Genomic DNA, 23698 nt, shown 5'->3' with positions numbered 1-23698 from the left:
GCCACACATAAAAATCCCCCAAAACATAAATGGTTCATTTGTTAGCATGTTAGCGGCCTCTGTCACCTATCATCCCCAGTATTTTGTTACTATAACATCTTAAATGCTGTCTTTTTCCTATAGTTGTACTTTTTCTGTTTGTTCTCAACTAGGTGTGCTTCAAATCCCATTTTGGCTCTCTCACTGCCAGCAATTTGTCTTTGTAGAGCCTGGGAGAGGGTGGGTAGACGATTCATGGTGACTGAATTTGTTGCCTCAAAGAACATAATTGGGGGATGTCAAAAATGTGTGAGTGAGACTCAGGAACATTATTGTGTTTGTTTTTTTTATTATTAGGGTAGGAAGTTGATTTTTTTTTTTTTTATTAATGTGTTCATCTTGCTTCTAACAAGTTGTTTCTATCTTTTGCTTTTGAAAGCAAGTATTTTCAAGAAGGATTTGTAACATATTAACCGTCCTGTTGAATTTTTTTTGCGAGATTGAAAAAATGCATTGTGATTAAGTACAGGTGCTACAGTCTGGCAGCCTGCCTTAGTACAAAGCAGAATGCCATACGAAACCATTTTTTAACAAATCCTGAAAAAATATTAAATCTTGTTTTGACAAAGGAGGCAACTTGATCGAGTAGGACTTTGGTTTATCCTTTTTCCAAACGAATGCCTTCTTTCTGTGCCGTGCAGCTGAGTGGTAACACATTTCCGAGTAGTGTTCCAGGCTGATTAAATAATTTCTGAGGGGCCTGACATGGGCTAACCTCCGTGTGGCCGTGTATCTGCTCCGACCATCATCCCTTTGCCACTCATACTGCTTTCACTGCGTGCCTGGCTTTGAGGAGCCATCTGGAGTTTGGGCTCTGCCTGAAGTGATGAGCTCAGTGCGTGAGGCTGGTGTTGGGGTCGACTTGCCAGTTTTGCACATTCAGAAGTTTCAGACACTTAAACCAATTTTTGTCAAGCAGTTCTACCTTAGAGGGGTAATAGATTTGTAAATCAAACAGCATGGTCTGAAAAAATGATTTATTCTTTATTTAACATACAGGTAAGGGTGATAAGGACAATCTGTTTCCTTATTTTGGGAGGAAAAATCCAATAGGTGAGTGTTTAAGCTTTCAAATACATATGCACTTCCTGACAACTGGCTCAGTTCTCAAGTTAAGAACAATTTTGTGCTATTCAGAGCAAAAATGTGGTGGGACTTTTAGTGTTGTTTTGCATTTCTGTCTTCAGATACCTTGATCTTCATCCGAGCTGTCCTAAAGAAAATGGGTTCAATCTTAAAAGTTATGATCTGGGTGTCTTTATGTCTTGGACTTCTTTGAAATATTGAGCTTGTGATGACAAATTTTGATAAAATTATACTTTTGTACAACTTTTCACTGTCAGCTTATAGGTAAACTGATAGAAAACAACAACTACCAATAGAAATGTGTTAAATTAGAAAACAAAACAAAAATATCCTTTTCTTAGTTAGAATGGCAAAGCAGTAGGTTAGACTGGCTTACTACCTGTATGTGATTATTTTCACAGCAAGAATAAAGTTTAAGCATTTCAGCAGTCATAGCTTTTAAAAATTGTATGTCAGTATTATCTCTTTGCAGCTGGTTCCTCCAGGTTTCCTCTTGAGGAAAGTTAGGAAATAAGGGTAGCATTGTGCCTTTCATCTGCTGGGATCTGAGAAAAGTTTATGAATCTGTTCCACCTTATGTTACAATCTAACTTCTCTTTCACTTGCCCTTTCATCCTGTTTTATCAAGCAATTTCTTTGCAGCTAGTCGTATTCAAGCGAACAGCAACAACATCAATGTTTATCCTGTTTTTCAATTAATACATCATTTATGTATCTACAAAAGTGTTCCTCTTTTTAAAATGTCTAACTGCTGGTCAGCTTGTGAAATGTGCTCTGTAAAAGTATGACGAGTTCAGTCCAAATCATTTTCCATGAGCCTGGTGCAGAAAATTCAGAGTCCCAATGCAATTATTGTCATCCTGACGCAAAGGACTTAAGGACATTTGGCCAGGCCCCACGTGTGGGCTGAAGCAATGAGTTTAGACCTCAGTGAAACGTAAGTGGTGGCGAGTTATTACGTAAGAAGGAAGGAGAGAGGTAGCAGCAGATGGGAACACAAGTTTTTAAGCCAGATTGCTGGAAATTTCAGGGCTGATAGGAGTTATATGAGTCATAAGGGACCGAGTGTAGTGGATGCAGCCATTAAAATCTGAGAGTTACCTCTCATACAGGCAAGGACAGTACTTTGGCTTTTTTTTCCCCCTCCACTGGCCAGCAATGATGTAGTTCAAACAGATGAGTGATGACAAATGAAACCCCTCTGCCAGTATCAGCTAAGGTGTCAGCTTGACACTCAGAGTTTACAAAACACTTTATTTTAAAGCCAAATAGTGAAAAATATGGGAAAATAAAATAATTTATCAGATAGTGATAATAATTGGTAATAACAATGTAATAAGCTGTTGGACACTAGCAGGATTAACAAACCATTGTTCTCTAGCAGTTCATTAATTGTCATGTGTAAAGAGTAAAGAAGCTCAGGTATAAAATATCAAATGATGTACCAGGTGGGTACTGGGAAAACTCAGGCATGTGCCATCCAAGTTGAGATCATCTTCAGTTTACCTAATCTTAACCAATTTGATGTGCTTTACTCTGCCCCATACAGCAAGTAAAAATATGTGGAATTGGGTTGAAAAAGAATCAGGTCTGCTTGACATACTTTGTATGAGAAGTTGGGATGCAAGTCCAGCTCTTGTATCCCACTGAAGTACAATAATTGTTGCTGTGGGGATTTATCATCCAAAACAAAACAAAACAAAACAACAAACAAACAAACAAACAAACAAAAACCATCTATTCCTGCTTTTTTCAATTTAATAACAGTTTGTAGGCATTGATTAAAACCTTGGACCAGCAAGGTTGTAAAGTCTGTGTTCCAGGTTCCATCTCTGGAACAGAGCAAATTGAGTTTTAAGTCCTTTTTCTAAAGCGGGATCAGGAATAACCTGATTCTCTCTCCTTTTAAACCACAAATTCTGTTTTGGACTGGAGAAGCTTTTTCCCTTGGGGGAAAATCTCCATCAAAAATTTTTTGATTAGGTGGTTAAATAGGAAACTTCCCAATGAACTCTCATTTCACCTAACTTCCCAGCTGAAGTTGGCTTGTAAAGTGCTCCTGCACTTCAAACTGTAGCTGCTACCCAGAAGAACCCCCCTGGCTGCTGTTTGATCAATAATGATCAAGAATATGTCGATAGCATGCTGGTTTTCTACCTGCTATCTTTGTAAGACCAGCTGAGATGGTCTTACTTGAATGGAGAGATGCAGGATTCTCAGCTTGGAGGCAGAGCTAAAATTTAAATGAATTAAGGAACCGAGGGAAGAAATGTTTTCTTGTAGATAATACAAACCCTCCAGCACCTTACTGCAACACCAAAGCTGTTCTATCTGCTGTAAATAACCTGGAAAAATAGAGCCCTGCATCTCTCCATTCAAAGCTCAGCTCAAGGCTGAGGCCACTCTCTACTTTGGTGGCCTCCCGCTCCTTTCATCGATGGGTGTTTGGGGTCAGAATTAGAAGTCCCACAGGACATGCCTGAGCAGGGCTCTGGACTGATGCATTTCTGACCAGTGGGAACAAACACTTGGAAGTTAATACGCAATCTCCTGTCAGACACCCAGAGAGGAGACAAAATTTGCTTTATCGTGACGTCCTTACCCAGACCAAGCTCTTGCTGACAACAACAGAACCTGCAGATGTCAGCCCCAGATGGTTTGTAGCAGCTGCTGTTTGGGCACATGCAGGACTGGATGGGACTGATCCCAGGCAGGACTTGAAGCAGACCTAGCTCTTGAAGCATGCAAGGTTTCCAAGTCAACAGCACCACCTCAAGTATACTGCACTTCTACTTAGAACATTTCTTGCAAGATTTATCCATTTCTGAAGATTTCTGTTGCAGGTACAAACTCTCTCATCTACTCACCCAGGCCAAAGGACAGTTAACTGTCTGCATTTTCAACTAATTCCCTCATATTTAAGTGCAGATACAATTTATTTACTAGTTCAGTGGTCTGAAAGTGCTGCTTCTACTACATCAGATGCCAAAAATTTTAATCCAGTCTTGCTCTGCTGGCTACAAACCTCTGCCTCCCTTTCGTATATTAATATATATGCTATCATATATATCAAATGTGCTATCAAATGTGTTGTGGTGGGTGGAAGTAAATCTGTCTCCCCTTATTCGTAGTGCTGTTGGTAGGTGACTGCAGGAGAGGTAGATGAGTTGCCACGTGTCACTTCACACCATGGAGAGACCTGAAGGGCCAAAATGCCAGGAAACAAATGTGCAAAATGTTCCAATGTTTTAGAAAGGTAGCTTGTCAGAAAGGGCATGGAAATCCTGAAATGTTAGTAAAATGGGCCTTAGAGTTTGATGAGGTTCACCAAAATGCATCAGGAGCTTTAATTTTCTGGAAATATCCAGGAAAAAATTGCTGAGAGCAGTTTTGTGAGAGAGCTGTGGGTGAGAGCATTAGATCTGATGCACTGCACATGGGAAAAAAAAAAAAAAAAAATCCAAAACCAGAGGTTGGTTATAAGAGGGCAAAGAGTTCATGTTAAAGATGTGAAACAAAGCCAAGGGACCTCAAGCCAGATATGAAACTTTGCAGTTAAAAAAAAAAAAAAAAAAATGTTTCTAAATAAGCCAAAATGTATCCTTTACAGGTCCGGTTCCTTTTTCAAAGCCCTTCTGCCTGCTATCTAAGATAGCTGATCACACAGGTGGAGAGATCCCACAGACACAGGAAAGCACTCAAAAGCACTTGCACAAATATGTTCCTCCGGAGAGGACCAAGGACAAATGTAAGTAAATAATAATTCTTGGCTCTGCAGCAGAGTCTGAAGTTGCACAGATGGCTGCCTTTGAGCCCAGAGGCATATGGAAATAATATCAAAGTCCCTCAGTTTGTTTTATGTAGTAGTAGATTAGAAAACATTATTCAAACTAAATTTGGAGGAAGTGCAGACGCAACATGAATCAGTTATAAAATTGCATTTTGGTAAGTTTATATTAATTTAAAAACATGCTGCTCTTGGTGGAGTTAGCAGAGTAATTGAATGTACATGGCACTGTAGTCTAAGCAAACAAGTGGATTTGGAAATTATTATCTAGCGAAGCCAACTGGTAGCAAGGAGACGTACAACAGACTGTCAGTCGGCAGCACGGGGACACGGCAGCACCGCGGAGAAAGGGAACTTCAGGAAAAAGCTGGAGGTCGGGCAGGAGGAGGAACACCTATCCCCTCCTCGCTGAGAGTGCCTTCTTTTTAAGCTCACTTACAGGGTGCCAGTGACCAGGCTGCTTCAGTTACTGCTGGCCAATAAATGTGAGCACCACAGGGTTCTTCTGGCTGTTTCTTTGGTGGTTTTTCTATTTTATTTTATTTTATTTTATTTTATTTTATTTTATTTTATTTTATTTTATTTTATTTTTTTGGTGGGTTTTCTTTTTTGGTAGCAGGAGTGAGGTCCATGTGAGATGGGAGATGCACTATGAATGCACGGTGTTTGAGCTCTAGGTATTAGGGACAGAGTAACACGGCACCTTATTTTCTAAGACCATCAGCTAGGCTAGAACACAGCAACACTGAGACAATATCACTTAAATTCCTTAAAGGAGATGTGCCTGACTGGCACAGTAGCAATAAGGCACGCTGTGCTTGCTGGTGGTGCTGCACCTGGCCCCCGGCCTGGGGCATCTGGCTTGCTGGCTCCCTCCTTCTGTCAGCCAGTTGCTGTCTTCTCAAATCTCCCTTTTTATCATTGCTGCAGATGAGTGCTTTCGGCTCCGGCACGCACGTTGTAGCCCCTAGGGTTGGAGCCTCGTGTATCTCGGTTCCAGCACACAGCAGAAAAAGTCTGCCCAGGTTTCAATAAATATTTGACAAACCGGTGCAGCAGAGAAGTTATGGGGCATGTCAGCAAACACTGGGTGTCTCGTGAAGAACCCTGCCTTTCAGTAAATGGTCTCTGAATTTCCACCTGCTTTTACTGTCCACTGCTTGCAAAAAGCAAATAAATACATACAAAAGGGGAAAAGAAATGCTTGAAAAATACCAGGGAATACAGAGTTCTGCCTGACAGTCTCCCCTGGCCTGTATTGTTTTGCTTCAGCTGGTTGACACTATTTAAACAGGTTTCTTTTCTGAGTAAACACAAGGGCACTGAGTCTGTTTTCTGGATCCTTTTCCTAGATCTGCAACCCCAGTAAGGACTGTGATACTAGACGAGCTTTCTTCTTGCTAAAAACCCAGTGTGAAAACCCCTTTTAATAGCTGAAAATTTGCTACTGATTTTCCTGCAGATTCCTTCCAGCCCTGACCCTCTCTGCGAGCCCAGAGCCCTGTCTGTGGTGGCAGTGGGTTTCTCAGCTCCCTTGGTGCCCCCTTGGATCAGTGGTGCATTACAGCAGACCTAGCACACATGAAGGCTGAAAGGGAAAGGGGGGAAGGCTGCTGTCCTTGTGCCCTGTCACAACGACATTAAGTCAGTCATGGTAAACATGAACACAGGGCTGTGGGCTGAATTTTGAGCCAGGTTCAGAGAAAGGAAGCAGCTCAGGTTGCTCCCCACCTACCTTCAGCTTAGCAGTGCCACGCTGAAGAGGTCAGGTGTGGGAAGTCCCACGGCAGGTTTGTGGGCTCCTAAGAAGGCTAACAGTATTTTTGGCTGCATTAGGCAAAGTATCGCCAGCAGGTCAGGAGAGGTGATCCTGCCGCTCTACTCAGCACTGCTGAGACCGCACCTGGAGTGCTGGGTCCAGCTCTGGGCCCCAGCACAAAAGGGACGTGGAAAGCATCCAGCAGAGGGCCACCGAGTTGATCAAGGGACCTGAGCACCTCTCCTGTGAGGAGAGGCTGAGAGAGCTGGGACTGCTGAGCCTGGAGAAGAGGAAGCTCAGCGGGGATCTCATATACTGATATATATCATATACTGATATATATCATGTACTGATATACCTGAAGGGAGGGTGCAAAGAGGACAGAGACAGTCTCTTTTCAGTGGTGCCCAGTGCCAGGACAAGAGGCAATGGGCACAAGCTGTCAGACAGGAGGCTCCCTCTGAGCACCAGGCAGCACTTCTGTGCTGTGCGGGTGACGGAGCCCTGGCACAGGCTGCCCAGAGGCTGTGGGGCCTCCTTCCTGGAGACCTTCAGAGGTCGCCTGGATGTGGGCCTGGGCAGCCTGCGCTGGGTGGCCCTGCGTGAGCAGGGGTTGGGGCAGGTGGACCCAGAGGCCCTGCCAGCCCCAACCATGCTGCAAGTCCACCTTTCTGTATGAGCAAACAGAGTGTTCCCAGCTGGCAGAGTTCTGCCCTGGGTATTGTCATCACCTGGGGTGACGTTCATTGCAGTGTCCCTGTGGTGTCAGCTCAGTGTGTCATCCTTTGCTTGGCCGTGAGCTAGGCCTCTCAGCAGTCACTGAATAGTCTCAGAACAAGGACTGGAGACACCGTGCATTTTTTAAAACACTCTGGCTCTGTAAACAAGCTAGTAACATGAGCAGCCCCTCACCTTTCCTATGGTTCGGGGTTCCTGGCTGCCCATCACGCTTTTTTCGTAACCCCAATATTTGGAGGATGTGCACAGGAGCTATGCAGGGCTCCATTCACCATTTCAAATCAAACTCAGCATAAGTGGCATTTCTTCATTCTTGCAGGAGATTTTTAAAAACAATTAATAACTGCCAAAATAGCAGGAAAACGATCAAATAGTGTTTGCCCTGTAGGTGATGATTCCTACTTGATGTTTGCTACCTGCTGATGATAATGAAGATGATTTCTTCTCATTTCTCAGTACAGCGGGCAACTGGCACCTCACCAGCTCGAAATTGGTGCTTTTCTTACACAACTGGGGGCATGAGACAAAGAAAACTTTTTGTGCCATAATTATCTCTAGAGATAAATAACTCCAAGCAGGGATGATTTGCCATTAGGAAAGCAAAGTAGGAACTTTACAATTCAAGAACATTTCCTTCACATTTTTCTTCTTTGGTAGGTACCTAAGGTAGCCTAACAAGCACTGCAGGAGGAAAAATAAAAATGTAGTGCTAGAAATGGGCCTTTTAATAAACCACTTTAAGGCACAGGTTACTATGACATGGAAGCTGCTGGGGATGTGGAGGGGCCAGGGAAGGATTGTGCATAAAAAGCTGGAGCTGTTTAACAGAAATGAATAACACATACAGAAAAACTGAGAGGAAGACCATGGTCAGAGGGTAAGCAAATTGCTGATGTATAGGTCAGCAATGTGACATAAGGAGTTACGCTGCTGACACTTAGGAGAGTGTGATTTCATTGGTCTGTGTCATATTTTAAATGAGAGAGATTTTTTTAAAAGGTAGTAACTTCTTAATACTCTTACTTCTTAATACTACCATCCTGTCTGTGATGCTGAAATCAAAAGGTGCTGTAACTAAAAGGCTCTCTTTTCATATAATCCTTACTCAAAGCCATTCATTTTGATCTTTCTGTCTCCTCTAGAGAACAGGCATGTTTTGCCATCAGGAACCATAAGTTTAGCTCACCACCCATTCAATTTAGACAGAGGAAAAAATAAATAAATAAAAGCCATATTTACTGAAGTCCTGAGAAGTAGAAGAGGAAGTAAGTCTAGTTCTGAAGTCTGCAGACACTCTTTGTGCACCTTGATTTATACAAGAAAGTATCAGTTGTGGAAAAACAGGTATCTGAGAAAATAAAGGGGATGAGTAGCTATTAAAATTCTCTCAGCACCTGAACAAATATTTGCAAGAGGAATGCTTCATGAAGAAAAGCATTAAAAACTGCATTCACCATAGCAGTCATGAGGTTGCAAGAGGGCCTGATCATAGTCAGCAGATGTCTGCCACATTCTTCTCTGCATACATACAGTGAGGGTACATTTGATGGCACAGCAGCTTACATTCAGACCACTGGCACACAGTGGTTCATCTACATCTTCCTGGTATCCTCTAACCATGAGGTCCCATGAAAGGCAGCAATCTGCAGGTCTGCCTTCTGGCCAAGTGCATGTGTGAGTGTGAGTTGTGCAAGCTCCTGCTTTTAAGGGAAATAGTGTCAAATGCTGCTAGAATCCATATGAATATCTGTCTATTTGCCTGGTCCTGCCTGAAATAACCTATTCCAAGCTGCAAAATGGCTGTGATAAGCTGTGGTGCATGACTGTGGGCTGTGCTCTTGCAGGCTCTGGGGCAGCAGGGATGGAGAAGCAGGTGGCACCACGATTCCCAAAAGCATTGGAAGAGGGGCCACAACTGGTGTGACAGGGATGTAAGTCTCCAGTGGCTGCACCTTGATACCTGTATGTTGGTTTTAATTCAGAGCATATGGGACCTTTATTTGACCTGGACAACAGTGAAATATACTCATAATTTTCCCCCCACTAAGTACTGAATTTTTAGGCACCTGCATTTTTATATCCACATTATTACAGAGGTTGTAAGAATAATGACAGAAGTAGCAAAGGAGGATTTGAACATTATTTTAGTGTCACATTTTTGTTTATGAACTAGGATGTGCTGCTGTGGGAGCATGCAGGGAGCTGGCATTCAAGAGAGACAACATGGGAGCACACATAGGGTGTGGGAAGTGGCTGCAGGACGGCTGCACAGGGACTCCGCAGTTGTGGGAGGGAGAAGTGCTCAGCACGATGTGCTTCGGGAGTCAGTCAGCCTGAGGCGAGGGGAGAAACGAAGCCGAGAGTGCTTTCTGGGAAAATAAATCTGGGGGAAATAAACCTGTCAAAGCAGTTGGTGGGGGAAAGTAACCTCAAGACTGTGAAAGGTACAGAAAAAAATATATATATAAAAAAAAAAGGGTGACATGCAGCTGGAAGAGATGACAGAAAGACGAAAGAATGAGAAAAACAGGGAGAAAGGGGAAGAAGAGAAAGGCTTAAGAGATTTGTGGGCATTCTACATGTGAAATATATTGTTTGAATCTTTGCTTTCCAATTTGTGTGCCACATCTGGGTAGGAGCTTGCCTTTTGATGCCTTTGCTGCCAATTGTCAAAGTAAGGTGTTAGGACAGGATTTTTCCCTCCAAACTCTAGAAACTAATGATACAAAAAAAAGGAGACTCCATGGTTTCTTTTAGTTTGCCACCTATCTATTCCATTTATACTTTCTGTTGAACTATCTGAATTAAAGAAACTGGGAGGACTCCATGATTCTCCAGCAAAGAAATGACACCTTTCAGAGCCAGGGAAAATGCCACAAAGATGCACACACATTGCAAAAGGGCTGAAGTCTCTTCTGTCATGAGACCAGGCAGATGACAAAATGGCTGGATTGCAATATTTTAGTTAGAAACTTGATTCCTGCTCCTTGCTAGAATCTGGCTTTGGGAGCTAGGTCAAAGAGCTAATACAAAAAAAGTGCACAGGGGGCAACTGAGGGGAAGGACGATAAGTGCACAGAGCCAGCCTTGTGCAAAAGGAAACGTGTCCTTTCTGGCAAGCTTCTGACCCTTCCCTGGCTGCCTTCTGACCGTCACTCCATCGGGACCTTCTTCTCCTACCTGCCTCTGTCATCACCTTCAAATTGTGTTCCCTGACAGTGACGAGTGGGGCATCCATCAGGAGCCTGCTCCTCTCAGCCCCAGGTGCTGGAGGCTGCAGGGGACCCATGGTCTGATAAAGGCATTGCCAAAAATGGCTTTTGCCTCTCATCCGAAACCACTGTCCTCGGACTGAGTCAGTGGGAGTGGGTGAGTGGTGAGTGGTGCACGTACTGCTCAACAGGCTCTAAAGGTACTGGGAAAATTACTCCTGCAAAAAAGAAACTGCTTTTTAAAGTGGATACGGAAGCGTGAAGGAGGCTGTCTGCGTATACAGCACACAGTCAGCAACAGTCACGTCCAGCATATCACTAAAATGTGATTTTTTTCTTATGTAAGTAACTTTTAAAACTATGTCCTATAATAAAGCCAGAAATTCAAATGGTATAAAACATTTTTTAAATATATTTTTTTCTCCTCTTGTGGTTCCACATAAATCCAAAAGCAGCTGCGTTTGTTCCCTCAGTTTCAACAGGCAGGACAGGTTGGTAGAGGGTTTCATCCCGCAGCCTTAGGTGAAGTAAACTTTTCATTTCATTTCATTGTTACCAACTAAATCCCATAATTTAATTCAGTGGTTCGCAAAAGGTCAGAGAGATGTCGGTAGTCTCAGCACAGTTCCAAGAACAGCGCTGTTTTATTAACATGACAGGCAGAACATTGTTTCTATGGATTTTGCATAAATACTGTTTAGAATTTTATTTTAATTTCCTGTCTGTGGGCAAGCTGGATGCAAAAAAAAAACACCCTAATAGCTAAAGTTGTGCACTAAGTTATATGGGTGAGCCACTTTGGCCAATAACTGCAGAACGTGTCTCTGGGTGCTTGGAACTCAAACTACATTTCCAATTTAAAATCATCCTGTAAAGAGATCAGATTTTTCTGATTAAAACCTTGACAGTGGTTATATTTAATATCCACATCTACATTCCGTGCAGTGCTTAAATTTAATCTCTGTCTAATAACAAATTTACTTAAATGATATTGACTCAGCCAGAAGATTGAAGCATCTCTGATGGAATATTTTCACAAAACAAAACAAATTATATAACTTTTCCTGCCTACCCCCATAGAGCAAAGTGCATTATCTGAACACCCACACTCACCCATACAGCACACAGTAAAGAGACTGAGCTCCTTGCTCAATAAAACAGCAATAATTACATCATTCAAAGATTTTTCTTTGCTGAGTCTGTTTACATATATGTCTAGTTGGGGAAATTAGTTCCAAAGTTTAGGAAGAAAGCACACTTTATGATGAAGTCTTTCAGCCTCTGCTCATTTATTGTGCTGTTTCTGCTTTTCTACACCTCGTGGCTTTCATTTTCATGTGTGCAGTAAGTACTGCGATAGGAGTAACTGCAAATATATTTGCGAAATGTGTTATTACCATGGGCATCGCTCCAGGTCTTCAGCCCCATGTCTTTTGTAGAAGCATCTCTTTGCCTGTATCCCTCTGCTTCCCAGTGTGATAATTTCCATATCAGCCTTTGGGGTCCATCTCAGATCCTGCCCCTTGCATGCATGGGTGCTTGCAGCCACAGGGAAGAAAGCTGCTTCTTTGTGCTTGTTTTGTGTTTTTTTTTTTTTGTTTGTTTTTTTTTTCTTTTATTTATTTATTCATTTAAACAGAAAATACATGAAATGATCTAAATTTATCATAGGTTATTGCGAAGCGAAGAATGCATTCCATCCACACTTAAAGTCATCAATATTTATTTTCATTTTATTTTTAAAAAAGGATGCAATTATTTTACATAAAAGCATTATTTTCACATGGACAAGCCCATTCTCCCCACAACGAAATTCTTTTAATTGACTGTGACACCAGAATGATCTCAACACGTATTTGTTCAGCTGAAACAATGTGAAAAAATATACTACAAATGTAACTGAAAGAGTTTGATTATAAGGCAGAGATATTGAAGTAAACACTGTAATACATGTATTTATGTTTGAGGAGAATCCACTAGCATCTTGGAAATTTTAAGAGATACTCAGAACTGCAGCTGAAAACGGAGCTAAACTGTTGATGTTAAGGACGCCAGGTTTTTTTACAGGAGAACTTATGACAAATAAATTTATGACCACCTTTTAAGGCTTTGTATAAAGTCCCTTATCTTCAAAGAACCCTCTTTCTCCTTTGAACTTTTGAAAGGAAAGTGATATAAAGCTCGGAGAGGGATAGCATTCATTTCAATTCTCACCACATTTACTGTCAGCTGAAGTGTTTCAGTACCTCAGAACTAAATCATGTTCAGCTGATGCCACAGTCACTTTCCCACACCAGACAATAACCACCTGAATTTCTGCAGGGCACTTGCAGCCTCTTCTGATGCAGCTCAGGGGGGTGCAGATATGTTCATGTGTGTGTAAGAATATTTGGAGAGCGAAGCCCGCGTTGTCTTCCCCTCCTCTTCATCGCCAACATCTTTTATTGCAGGAGGCTTTTGCTTAGCACAGCAGGTGAAAGTGGCCAGAAAGCCCGTGCGGAAACGCTTGTTCATGAAGCAATATATGATAGGGTTCACGCAGGCAGAGGTGTAGGACAACAAGTGAATAAAGGAGATGGGAGCTCCCGAGAGATGCAGGTCTGCTGAGGTGGTGTCAAAGGCGCGCCAGGCATTCACACTGAAGATGGGAGTCCAGCAAAGGAAAAACAAAATCACTATCACCATCAACATGCGGATGACGAGTTTCTTGGCCATCAAGTTGGCAGAAGAGCTGCTGCTTCTCACCCTGTCTATTTTGCTGTTGCTCAGAACAGAGAGCTGTTGCAACGGCACTTTCCTTTTCCTTTTGGATTTTTGCAGGTAGCATCCGTCCCCATCCTCATATTTGGCGCTGCTGGTACTTATTTTCCTTTCTGTACACACAAAGTAGCACTTAATTAGATGGCAGAACATTTCTGAACAATGTTTCAAAATACAAAAAGAAGGGCGGAATCCAAGTCTAAATAAATAACTTATGGCTGAACAACTGCTTCAAAGAAAGCACTGTCCTAATTCTGCATCAGTCAGCTATTGGCTGCTCTGTGTCCTCTATCCCCCAATATTCTCACATCTTAAATCTACACAGATTGATGCAAAAGAAGTGAGAACACTGTTTGCTCAAGTATGTACTCAAGATAGTTTTCAAGTTTCTATGCTTCTACCTACATTTGTCTTTTTTTTTTTCTTTTTATGGTATTTATTGACAGAAATGGTCTTACTCCATAGCCAGAAAACAAAACAAAACAAAACAAAACAAACAAACAAACAAACAAAACTTGATGTTTCTTTAACAATTAGGAATTTAAAGCATCCCACCTGGTGTTTTTGCAAGCAAGCCACAGGTGAAGAATTATTGGCTAGAGAGTAATGGAATCACTTCAATCAACAAATAAATGCATCTGACAGCTTCATGACCATAACTATATACAACTATAATAATATTTGCAAGTAGAAATTTTTCCTTATATTAGCCTCAAGTTAACTGCTCACATTAAGGTCTAACTTTAAGAAATAACCTAAATGTGTTGTTACCTCTTGAAGATTTTCTCTGGCTGGCATCAAATTTTATTCCTCTGTAGAGTTCCAAAGAAATTAAGCCATATGCAACCATCATTATAATCCCAGGTATAAGGAAGAGTATGAGTAGCAGGAAAGTGTACCTGAGGAATCAAGAGACAGGCAGTGACCAGGGAATAGTGCAAACCACAAAATAAATAAATAAATAAATAAATAAATAAATAAATATTTTTTTCTGAGAATCTTGGGAGGGGGATTTCAAGATTTTGCTGACTTTTTTTCATGCTGATATGAGGTTTCATTTTGACAGCCCTGGAAATCAGAAGCTTTCAACTTCTCCTCCTCCCTGTTCCACCAGAAAAGCACAGCAGGAGCAAGGCTCTCATGGCTGCAAAACACCCAGCGTCCTGTCTCCCACAGCTCCGGGGACGTGGGTGCCTCAGAGGAGGCAGACGGGCCCTCTGCCCATGGGGCTCCCTGATGTAACCAGACCAGTGCTGGATGCCCTGCTGCTCTGAATGGTGTAAAATCTGCCTTGCTGAAGCCACCTGAGTAGCTACTGACCCTCGAAGGAGCCCCTGCTTCTGGCTGTCACTACCAGAGCAAGGTTTGGCTTGTGCAAGCCTCCTGGCACACACAGGAGGAATGGAGCAGCCACCGCTGGGACTCACACCCCTGGGGCCTTGCAGAGCCCCTTCTGTACAGGGAGCACCTCTTGCTCAGTTGCACATCGGTGTCTGACTTCATCAAAGGCAGCTTCTGTAATGTGAGTGCTGGTTCGGGAAATCATTCTGTTTAAATATCTCAAGAGTCAGCATCTATCCTGCTTGCTGAGGCTATGGTGTGAACTCATTCATGCACCTGAGAGTCTGCAAGGGTGCTGTGCAGAAGAGAATTTTGCCTGGCAAACTTTCTCCCCACCTGCGCTCACACTGGCAAATTCCTGAGACTACCAAAAACTTAAATGCAGCTTTACTGTGTTTGGGGTACACCATGCTGAAGTGGTGCGTACTGTAATCTTGTTCGCAGTTCCAACTGACCGTCAGGAGCCAAGAAAAAATAAATAAATCTTACTTCTCAGTGCCAGTTAAAGAGTTCAGTCATCGTGCAAGGACACAATGTCTAAATAATACCACTGCTTGATAGTGCTACTATTTACTCTCTCTGCCTGGAGAGGTAGGAGCTGGGGCACTGTCTCCCCCCTCACTTTTCTGTCCCTGTTCCCTACAAGTGACCAAAAGGCTGAGTTCTCAAGAAGGGTGTTTGCAGACTCTCCAAGTTTTCATGCTCTACCTCTCTGCTTCAGAGGACCCTCAGACAAACAAAATAATGCCCAAGGCAGCACACTGAAGGGCGCTTGTATGTGTTTTTTTCTAAGATTAATCATGGATTTCTCTGAAAATACTGTTTAATTAAGTTTACACTTAAATGAGTGAAAGCAAAAGTCATACAAGAGCCGAAAGGTAAGCAGCTTAAAAATGAGATTTTTTAAAAAACTTTTTAAATGAGCATGATAGAGGTGTAAATATTTGCTGAAGGTTAATACTTGATTTTCAATAAGCTTAATGCTACCATGAAATCCCGTTTTCCACTAGATAATTATGCATTTGCAAACAGTCAGTTATATCTTACCAGGACTGCTGAATGACATCACTTGGCCAAAGGAGCCGACACATGTTTGCTGTGCTGTTGTTATACTTGGTAAAAGGTACCAGTTTGCTGTAAATTGGGTATGGTGACATGATAGTAAAGGAAACACACCAGGTAGCAGCAATCACTTTCAAGGCGTGAGATTTGGTCTGCCAGACCCTGGACTGTAGAGGTTTGCAAATGGCACTGTATCTCTCCAGAGAGATGGCAACCAGGTTGAATGTAGATACACTTACAGAGATACCTATGCGTATGAAATAAAGAAAAAGGTTATTTTCTTCTTTTAAACAATCTTGTTATTTTCAAATAATCTTGCAACTTTCTGTATGCACGGAGAAAAAAATATATAAATAGACACTTCTCTGACTCTACAGGTCCAAGAGAAAAGAATAATTTGAAAAAAAAAAAAAAAGACAACACCAAAAAATTCTGATAACGGGGAAAGAAGACACTTTTCTTTCTAACCCTTCTCTTTACTACTGTGATTTATACACTACAGTAATAGCACTTCACTTCAAACAAGTGTCTGAAACTGGGATTATGCTGTTAGTTACTCTTTTAGCATAGTTCATAATCACTAGTCTATTTTATTTTTTTTATGTGTTCAGCTTGATCGGTGATCTGATTTCCTCATTTAACAGAATTAAATGTTACCAATTTTATTTTAAAAATAGATGCTAATAGAGTTAAAAAAGCAGAAGAAATGAAGTCATAAAGCTGAATCTTTGTCCTCAAAGAGCCTTAATTTCTCCTGTTCATTTGTTATAAAATACAATGCAGTGATCTGTATTTCTGTCACTGAACTGTCCCAGTTTATCACTTAAAAATTATAAACATTTTTGCTTAACTTTGTCACAATTTTTTCTTTCATTGAATGAGCTTTGGTTTAATGATCTTTAGGAATGCTTCAATGTCAGCCAAAATATTAAGGGGCAATATCTTAATATTAATTTAGTTTACACAAATTATCTGTAATTCAAAACTAGTCATCCTACATCTTAAAACAAAAAAAAAATAGAACATAGGTGGTAGAATCAATATCAGTGTCTATCTGTCAATAGAAACCTCTTAATCTGAATTGTTAATGGAAAACATCCACACTGATTCTTAAAATAAAACACCTTCATAACTGAAATGTGATTGTTCAGAAATATTTCACTGTTTTTGTTTTTGTTTTTTATATATATATAAATTTACACGATGTGAAATAAAAGAAAGAGAACAATGCTTTGGTAATTTTTATGGCATTTATGGCAGCAATTCATTACAGTTGTTTAAACATGGCCTTTAGCTTTACTGGTTTTATCTACAAAAAGATGTTGGTTTCCCATTCCCACTTTAGGTGTGTACTTTCACATTACATCAAAGTTCTCAAGGGCGCAGGGTAAAGGCAAACCTGGCTTTCTGTAGCTGAGGGTCTTCTAAGGTAGCAAAAACTTTGTATAATGTTCTCTCTCTCTCTCTCTTTTTTTTTTTTTTTTTTTTTTTTTTTAAGAAAAAGGGGAAGCCACAAGAAGTGTTGGAAGTGTGACAAAATCATTTACACAGACATACATAGTACAAACATTTTGAAACTCCTGGCTTGACCTTCACAACCGGGGGGGGCACAGCCAGGCGTACAGAAGTGTTACTTCCTAAAGTCAGTCTGCAAGACCTGCATCTGCACAGTTTGCATTTTGTGGTTGCCTGTTGAGCTCTGATCAGACCTGCTCTGCTCTTAAAAAGCCCTTGCTCTAACTTCCAGCTCTGCAGAGGGTACCTGCTTTGGACTTTTTTTTTTTTTTTTCTTTTCATGTATAGCTGCTACAAAAAATCTGTGGGCAAAACATGCCTTCAGTGAGATTGTACAGCCCTGTCATTTCTGATGGCAGATCCGGACACTGCAAATAGCTCTGTCAGTGATGGGTAAGCAAGCAGATGTGCCAGGTTCCTCATTACAGCTTGCAAAACACTTCTCACCTAACCTGGTCCTGTAAAACACTTCTCTGTGTAGTTAAAGTTCAGTGGGTACATCTGTGCTTTGCTGGATTATGCTGAGGGAAGCAGAACCATGAAGATTTGCCCTACACAGTCATTTCTTGGTGATTTTGGTAAATGTTCAATGGCAGATGGAAACACCTGGCTATTTGCTGGTCTTTAATGACCTTCTCACACATATCTCAACTAGTTTATCTTCAAAATAAGTATAAATTTCCAAGACTTACCCATGAAATAAGTGGCAGTTTTGCAAACAGCACTCCCGAAAATAAAATCTTTCAGCAGGTTGGGAATGAGAGTGAATGGCATGCAGAAGAGGCAGAGCATCAGGTCGCTGACAGCCAGTGACAGCAGAAACGTGTTAGTGACTGTTCTCATCCGTTTGTTTCGTATCAGCACTGTGATTACCAGAATGTTCCCCAAAACACTGAGCAGAAATATCAAACAGTACAGCAGAATCCGGATTATCTGGTGCAAATCTGGAAATTGTCACAGTGAAAAGTCAGGTATGAAGTGTACAGACCATAGATGGCTATTATATGATTCATTCTTTAATCAGAAAGTAAAGCCTTTCAAAAGCCTGTCAGCTTCTAGTTTTGCAGAGGTTTATGTCTTTATATCAATATAAAAACTGCAGAAGTTCTGAAACTCTTAAATTTATTTTGATCTACCTGAGTTGCGTAACATTAAAATTGGATACACGCAATACAGTGTACTCCTGGAGAATTAAATACAACTTCTGAAAAGCACGTTTTGCTCAACGTACTTAATGTGCCCTGCTCAATCACCATGGAAATCCCTCCTTTATGCAAAAGTAAGAAATGATACAGCAATCAAAAACATTTTAATACATGGATGATTTTTTTTCCAGCCTCACGGTGTTATAATTTCGTATTTAATCACTTTCATACACAGTATCAGATCAGATAACTCCATTGCTATGGAACTGCTCAAAGAGTCAAAAAATCATGTTTCTCCACATCCTTACAAGAGCCGTTTACATTTTGTGCCCAATATTGCTACTGTCAGATTTCCATTTTCTCTGAAATTTGTTCCGGTTGGAGGTTTACCTTGGAAAACTATACTAAACCATACCAAAACCACAGTATATTCTTTCCTGCCTGTTTCTCACCCTAACTTACCAGCAGTTAGTTGATTTTACACCCCTCCCCTCTTTCCCCCAAAACCTCATGTGGCTGTTTCTCTGTCTTCCAGCTAGAATTAAAACTGCCCAAAAGATTTACTTTCTATACATACCTCTAGAAGAATAAGGTGGATCATCCACACAGAAAAAAGTGTAATTTTGCAAGAGGTAATCACACAGGATATCAGTGATGTTGGTGCCATTCTCAAGTAAGCTCGCTTCAACTATTTCCATCCTTCGGGATCCACAGGTTAGCTCCTAGGAAGAAGAGGGTTGGCTTGTAACTATCTGCCCATTCTTCCAGTAAACAATATCTTTCTGAATGAAGTCTTCAGGAGGAATACCAGAGAGGCAGTGGCAGAAGTAAGCTCTTTAACCATCCGTCAGGAACACCCTGGTCAGGCTGAAAACAGATTTATGTCAGTGGCATGCGAGGCAGTTCAGCAAAGCAGGGCATGCACACAGACACAATTCACACATATGCACACAAGCACACATCCCCTCCTGTACTTTTTTAGATCCACCCTCTTCTGCTACTGGCCTACTGTTGGGATTATAAACAGACCAGAAAAAGATTACAGCGTTAACCCCTTGCAAGGTTGCTTCTGCTCACATCTCTGCAATATTTCTCAGAGGGATGCTGCTGTTCCACAGCCAATAAATCACAACCAGTGAGAGATGAGAGTGATAAATCTGTCTCTCAACCAACAACATTTGAAATGGCCAGAGGAGCTGAATAAAAAGGCTCAGAAGGGAAAATCATCAAGAAGATTTTGCACGCCTTACATGAAAGTGAAATGTGAAGCTTTCTTCACATTTTTTCAGAGCAAACTGAAGACTGAGTCTGTAATTGACTCAGGAAAACAAGAGCTGCTACTTCTAGCTCATTTAATGAAGAGCTAACTTCATACCAAAGCTCTGTATGTGTCTGATCCAAAACCCAGTAAGGCCATAGAATGCTTCACAAATTCCAGTGTTCGTGGATCAAGCCCTGTGAAAGTATGCCATTAGGATTGTTGGGTCATATAAGCAGAAGCCTAGACAATTTTTCAGTGCAAGGACTTGTATATGACTTGTAAACCTGATGAACTGATAAAGTACTGCACATTAGTTATGTGTTATCAAGAATGCAGCAATCTTGACCAATCTTGACTGCTTAAAAGAAGCCCTTTCTTCTGGGTTCTGCTTTGTGAATACATAAACACGATCCTCTTTGGTCTTGCACAAAGTCCTGGGCTGTTGACTTCCAGTATACAGCTTGTTTATGGGGAAAACAAACAAACAAACAAACAAACAAAAACCAGGTAAATTAATACTATAAATGAATCCCTGCTACTACTCAATTGAAAACAAATTTCACATTTAAAGTCTCTTCTAATAAGCAGAGCAATAACAGGTCCTTAATAACAGGCACAGACCCCTTAAAGTTGGTAACACAAAGACTCACAAAGACTGGAAGTCCTGGATTTCTTTTCCAGTCTCTGCAGCCTTGAATTATAGTGCCATGACTGGGAGAATAGATTGGAAAGTTCCAATTTCTAAGTTCCCTTTTCTTTAGCAACTTAATTATAATGTTTCCTTTTATTTTACATATTATTCTTGAGATCCCCCTCTCTTCTTTTTTTTTTTTTTTCTTTCTTTTTTTTTTTTTTTTTTTTTCTCTTTTTAACCTAGATAAAACAGACCTGAGCTGGCAATCAGTGTATACGATGTGTAGCTGTCTCATCAGAAAGAAACATTCAATCCAGCAGAATTCAATTCTAGTTTCGAATGTATATTATACTGGTAGGAAATTAATCCAGAATGACATGTCATGTTTTATTTTTCTACTTGTGAATCTCAAAAAATTATACTGAAGAAATAAAAATTGAAATCTGTTTCCATTTTTACAATGATTGACCATTAAGCTTGAATGTTTGATACCAATGTCGCTGAAAAAAAATGATTTTCTCTTTGCTGCCTAATTTGGCTTTATGTTTTTTTATGCTTTATAAGACTAACTTGATGGATTTTAATAATCAACCACTCTATTAAATGACAAATGTTGCCCATTTAATTAAACAGTTGGGTTTTTGTTTGTTTGTTTGTTTGTTTGTTTGTTTGTTTGTTTTTTCAGTTCTAGTTTTGTATTTATTTTGAATTGTTCCTATACTTCCTGGACATCTTCTCTGTCGATTTCAAATTATTTTAACATCCCCAACATCTGAAGTGGCAGCCAAGGCAGGTGCTGATTTAGTGGTGATAATCTACAGGAAAAGTCATGGATGCTTTTTGGAAAAAAACTGCAGAATTTAGATTGCTTTTTCACTCTTCTTCAGAGGCAAGAGTGAGATGCAGAAAGTCTAATCTGAGCTGCCAAAACTTCCTGTTAACAACTTCTCTTTTTTTGAAAATTGCTTCCTGTTGAAGAAAAATCAACAACAAGCCAGTCTCAGCCCAAATTTTGTAGGTATGTCTGCTTTTCTAAGGTGTGCTTTGCACTTGAGGTACTGACCTTGCTTTCCGCATCTGTATGCCAGTCAGTTCATTACAGTCTTCACATTTTAGCGCTGGCATAAAGGAGCATTCAATCAAAATGATTTTGACCTTTACATTTTTGGTTTGAGACTTTTGCATGTCAAAAGAAACTATTATAATTATTTTCAATTATTATAATGGTCTGACCTGCTGCAAACCACAGGCTGGTAATTGTGTTTACCAATTCCTTTACTGAATTAAATAACCTCTAATGCAGTTAGAGTCCTTCTGTAAGCAAGATGTCAAACTGTTGTTCTGGGCATATTCTTAATGTGGGAGAGATCTTTCCGTATTCCTGGCACCTTCTATTAGATCTGCATTAGAGAAATGATTGGATGTGTTTTCAGTTTCATTTGTATTGACTGGTATTAGCAGTATTACCTTTATTACTTTTTACCAGACGTGTTGCTGCTTGGGGTTGGATTCTCTCTCAATTAATTTTTCAGCTACAGCTTTTACACTGGTTATACCACTGTACTTTTGGGGTAGGGGGTTAATTGCTGGTGTTCTGACGAGTTGTAGATCAGTTATTCCTGTACCGTGAGGAAGCAATATCATACTACAGAAAAAGATTAATTTTTATTTATTGTTAGACATAGACTGTGCACTTATCATCTGCTGGGCTCCAGGACCCAGTTGAAAAGAAAGTAAGAAACAGAGTGAATGGAGACAAGGGAGAAATTACAGAGACACTGTGGGAGACGCAGTTAGTGATCAGGAGGGAAAACTAACTTAGGGGAACCACTGGGGGCTCTTCCAGAAATGAAATGATATCAAGGAGATGGCACTGAGGTTATTGTCCCGTGCTCTACCAAGACAGACAATGAATTATCGTTCTGAAGGCAGCTTCTTCATACCTGTCATGACTTTGTCATGTCTGAAGAACACCAGATTAGTTATTCATTCCTTGTAAATGAGCTGTTTCACACCTTACATGAGCACTGTCACCCAGGTCTAAACCTTTTCTAATTCATGTACAGTCTTTAACAGACGTTGTCACATAACGATGAACCAAGGATTTAAATAATGTCATATTGACTTTTAGTGGTTTTTGTTTTGTTTTGTTTTGTTTTTGTTTTTCCCTCTGTTCCTTTCCTAATAATTCCTGTAATCCTATTTGCCGTTCTTATGACTACTGAGAATTGAACTGACGTTTTCAAGGAAGAATCTACTGTAAGTTCAGTAGTCTCTTTTCTGCATAGTGATAGCTATTTCAGAGCTCCACTCTGTTCATGAAAAATTATAATTGTTTTCTACTTGGCAGTGATTTTTATTCACCCTGTTTTATCAGAAAGAGCTTTCTGCAACTCTTCAAAGTCCTCTTTTTCTTCTCCCCTCCTTGAATGATTTAGCATCAGCAGATTCTTTCATCTCACCCCTTTTCCCATGTTGTGTTGCATTTATGAAAGTGATGAACAGCTGTAGCAAAGCTTTCTGTGAAGCTCCGTTCATAATTGCTTTTCACACCTACTTTTCATTCCTACTTTTTATTTCTAATCTTTTAATGATGTTGTTCTCTGTTTCATTTCAGACCAATGGTCTCCTATTTGTCCACGTTCTTTAATTGCTGCTGAACTCCCACTTCCATAATTCTCCTAAATCTCTCATAATTCTGGCATGCAAATCCATGCCAACTTTCCTCCCTCATCCCAAAGAAGTCTTCCAGGACTGTTTGTGAACAATGATTGGTGAATGTGCTAAACCATCCCAACCCTTTGGAAGCTCCTGCTGGAGAAGCAATGAAGACACAAACCAAGAAGTTGTACAGTAGCTCAGTACTGTGGGTTATGCTCATAGCACAAGAGAACAATGTTCTATGCTGAGGAAAGAAAACAAGAAGCCCGAAGCATGCATACAAGCTTGGACTGACATGGATGTATCCTACAGCGTTATTAATATCTTCATCAGCACAGCCACCACTGAATCACCATTTACTCATGGCTTACTGGCTGTGTGTCCAACGGGATGATCATGGGAGTCAGGAACTTGGCTGCCAAGGAATTTCTTCTGATTGCCAGCCTAAGGAAAGAGTGCCTTTTGCGGAGAATCATAGAATATCCTGAGTTGGAAGGGACCTACAACTCCTGGACTCAGGAGGTCCAGATCCATGTTTGAATTGCAAATTCTTTTTCCTGAATGTGCAAGTTTAGGTGACATCTTTCAGGTTTATTGTCCTGAACTACAGTGTGAGCAGACGGCTTCATCCCTTCTCTGCCAATGCAAGCCCACTGGTGGTGGCAGTGCCAGGCTCTGCACAAAAAGCCTGCCACAAA

General features: G+C 40.7%; 1 protein-coding gene across 1 annotated transcript; it reads right to left on the bottom strand.

Moving 5' to 3' along the window:
• Nucleotides 1–12970: 12970 nt before the first annotated feature.
• Nucleotides 12971–19142, bottom strand: CCKAR (cholecystokinin A receptor). The gene is made up of 5 exons (XM_032187355.1): nucleotides 19022–19142; nucleotides 17992–18243; nucleotides 15770–16031; nucleotides 14153–14280; nucleotides 12971–13494 (listed from the first exon to the last, which is right to left on the bottom strand). Exons 1-5 carry the CDS (start codon nucleotides 19140–19142, stop codon nucleotides 12971–12973), a joined length of 1287 nt encoding a protein of 428 aa, XP_032043246.1.
• Nucleotides 19143–23698: the final 4556 nt, after the last annotated feature.

Source organism: Aythya fuligula, chromosome 4 (assembly GCF_009819795.1).
Source record: "Aythya fuligula isolate bAytFul2 chromosome 4, bAytFul2.pri, whole genome shotgun sequence".
Classification (NCBI taxonomy): Eukaryota; Metazoa; Chordata; class Aves; order Anseriformes; family Anatidae; genus Aythya; species Aythya fuligula.
Note: the sequence above shows the minus strand (reverse complement) of the source record. Positions and strands in the feature narration are given on the sequence as shown.

Coding starts and splice junctions, on each gene's coding strand:
- CCKAR (XM_032187355.1), bottom strand. CDS start 19,142: ATGGAAATAGTTGAAGCGAGCTTACTTGAGAATGGCACCAACATCACT. Junction 18,244..19,021: donor TCCACCTTATTCTTCTAGAG/GTATGTATAGAA, acceptor GACAATTTCCAG/ATTTGCACCAGATAATCCGG. Junction 16,032..17,991: donor AACTGCCACTTATTTCATGG/GTAAGTCTTGGA, acceptor TCATACGCATAG/GTATCTCTGTAAGTGTATCT.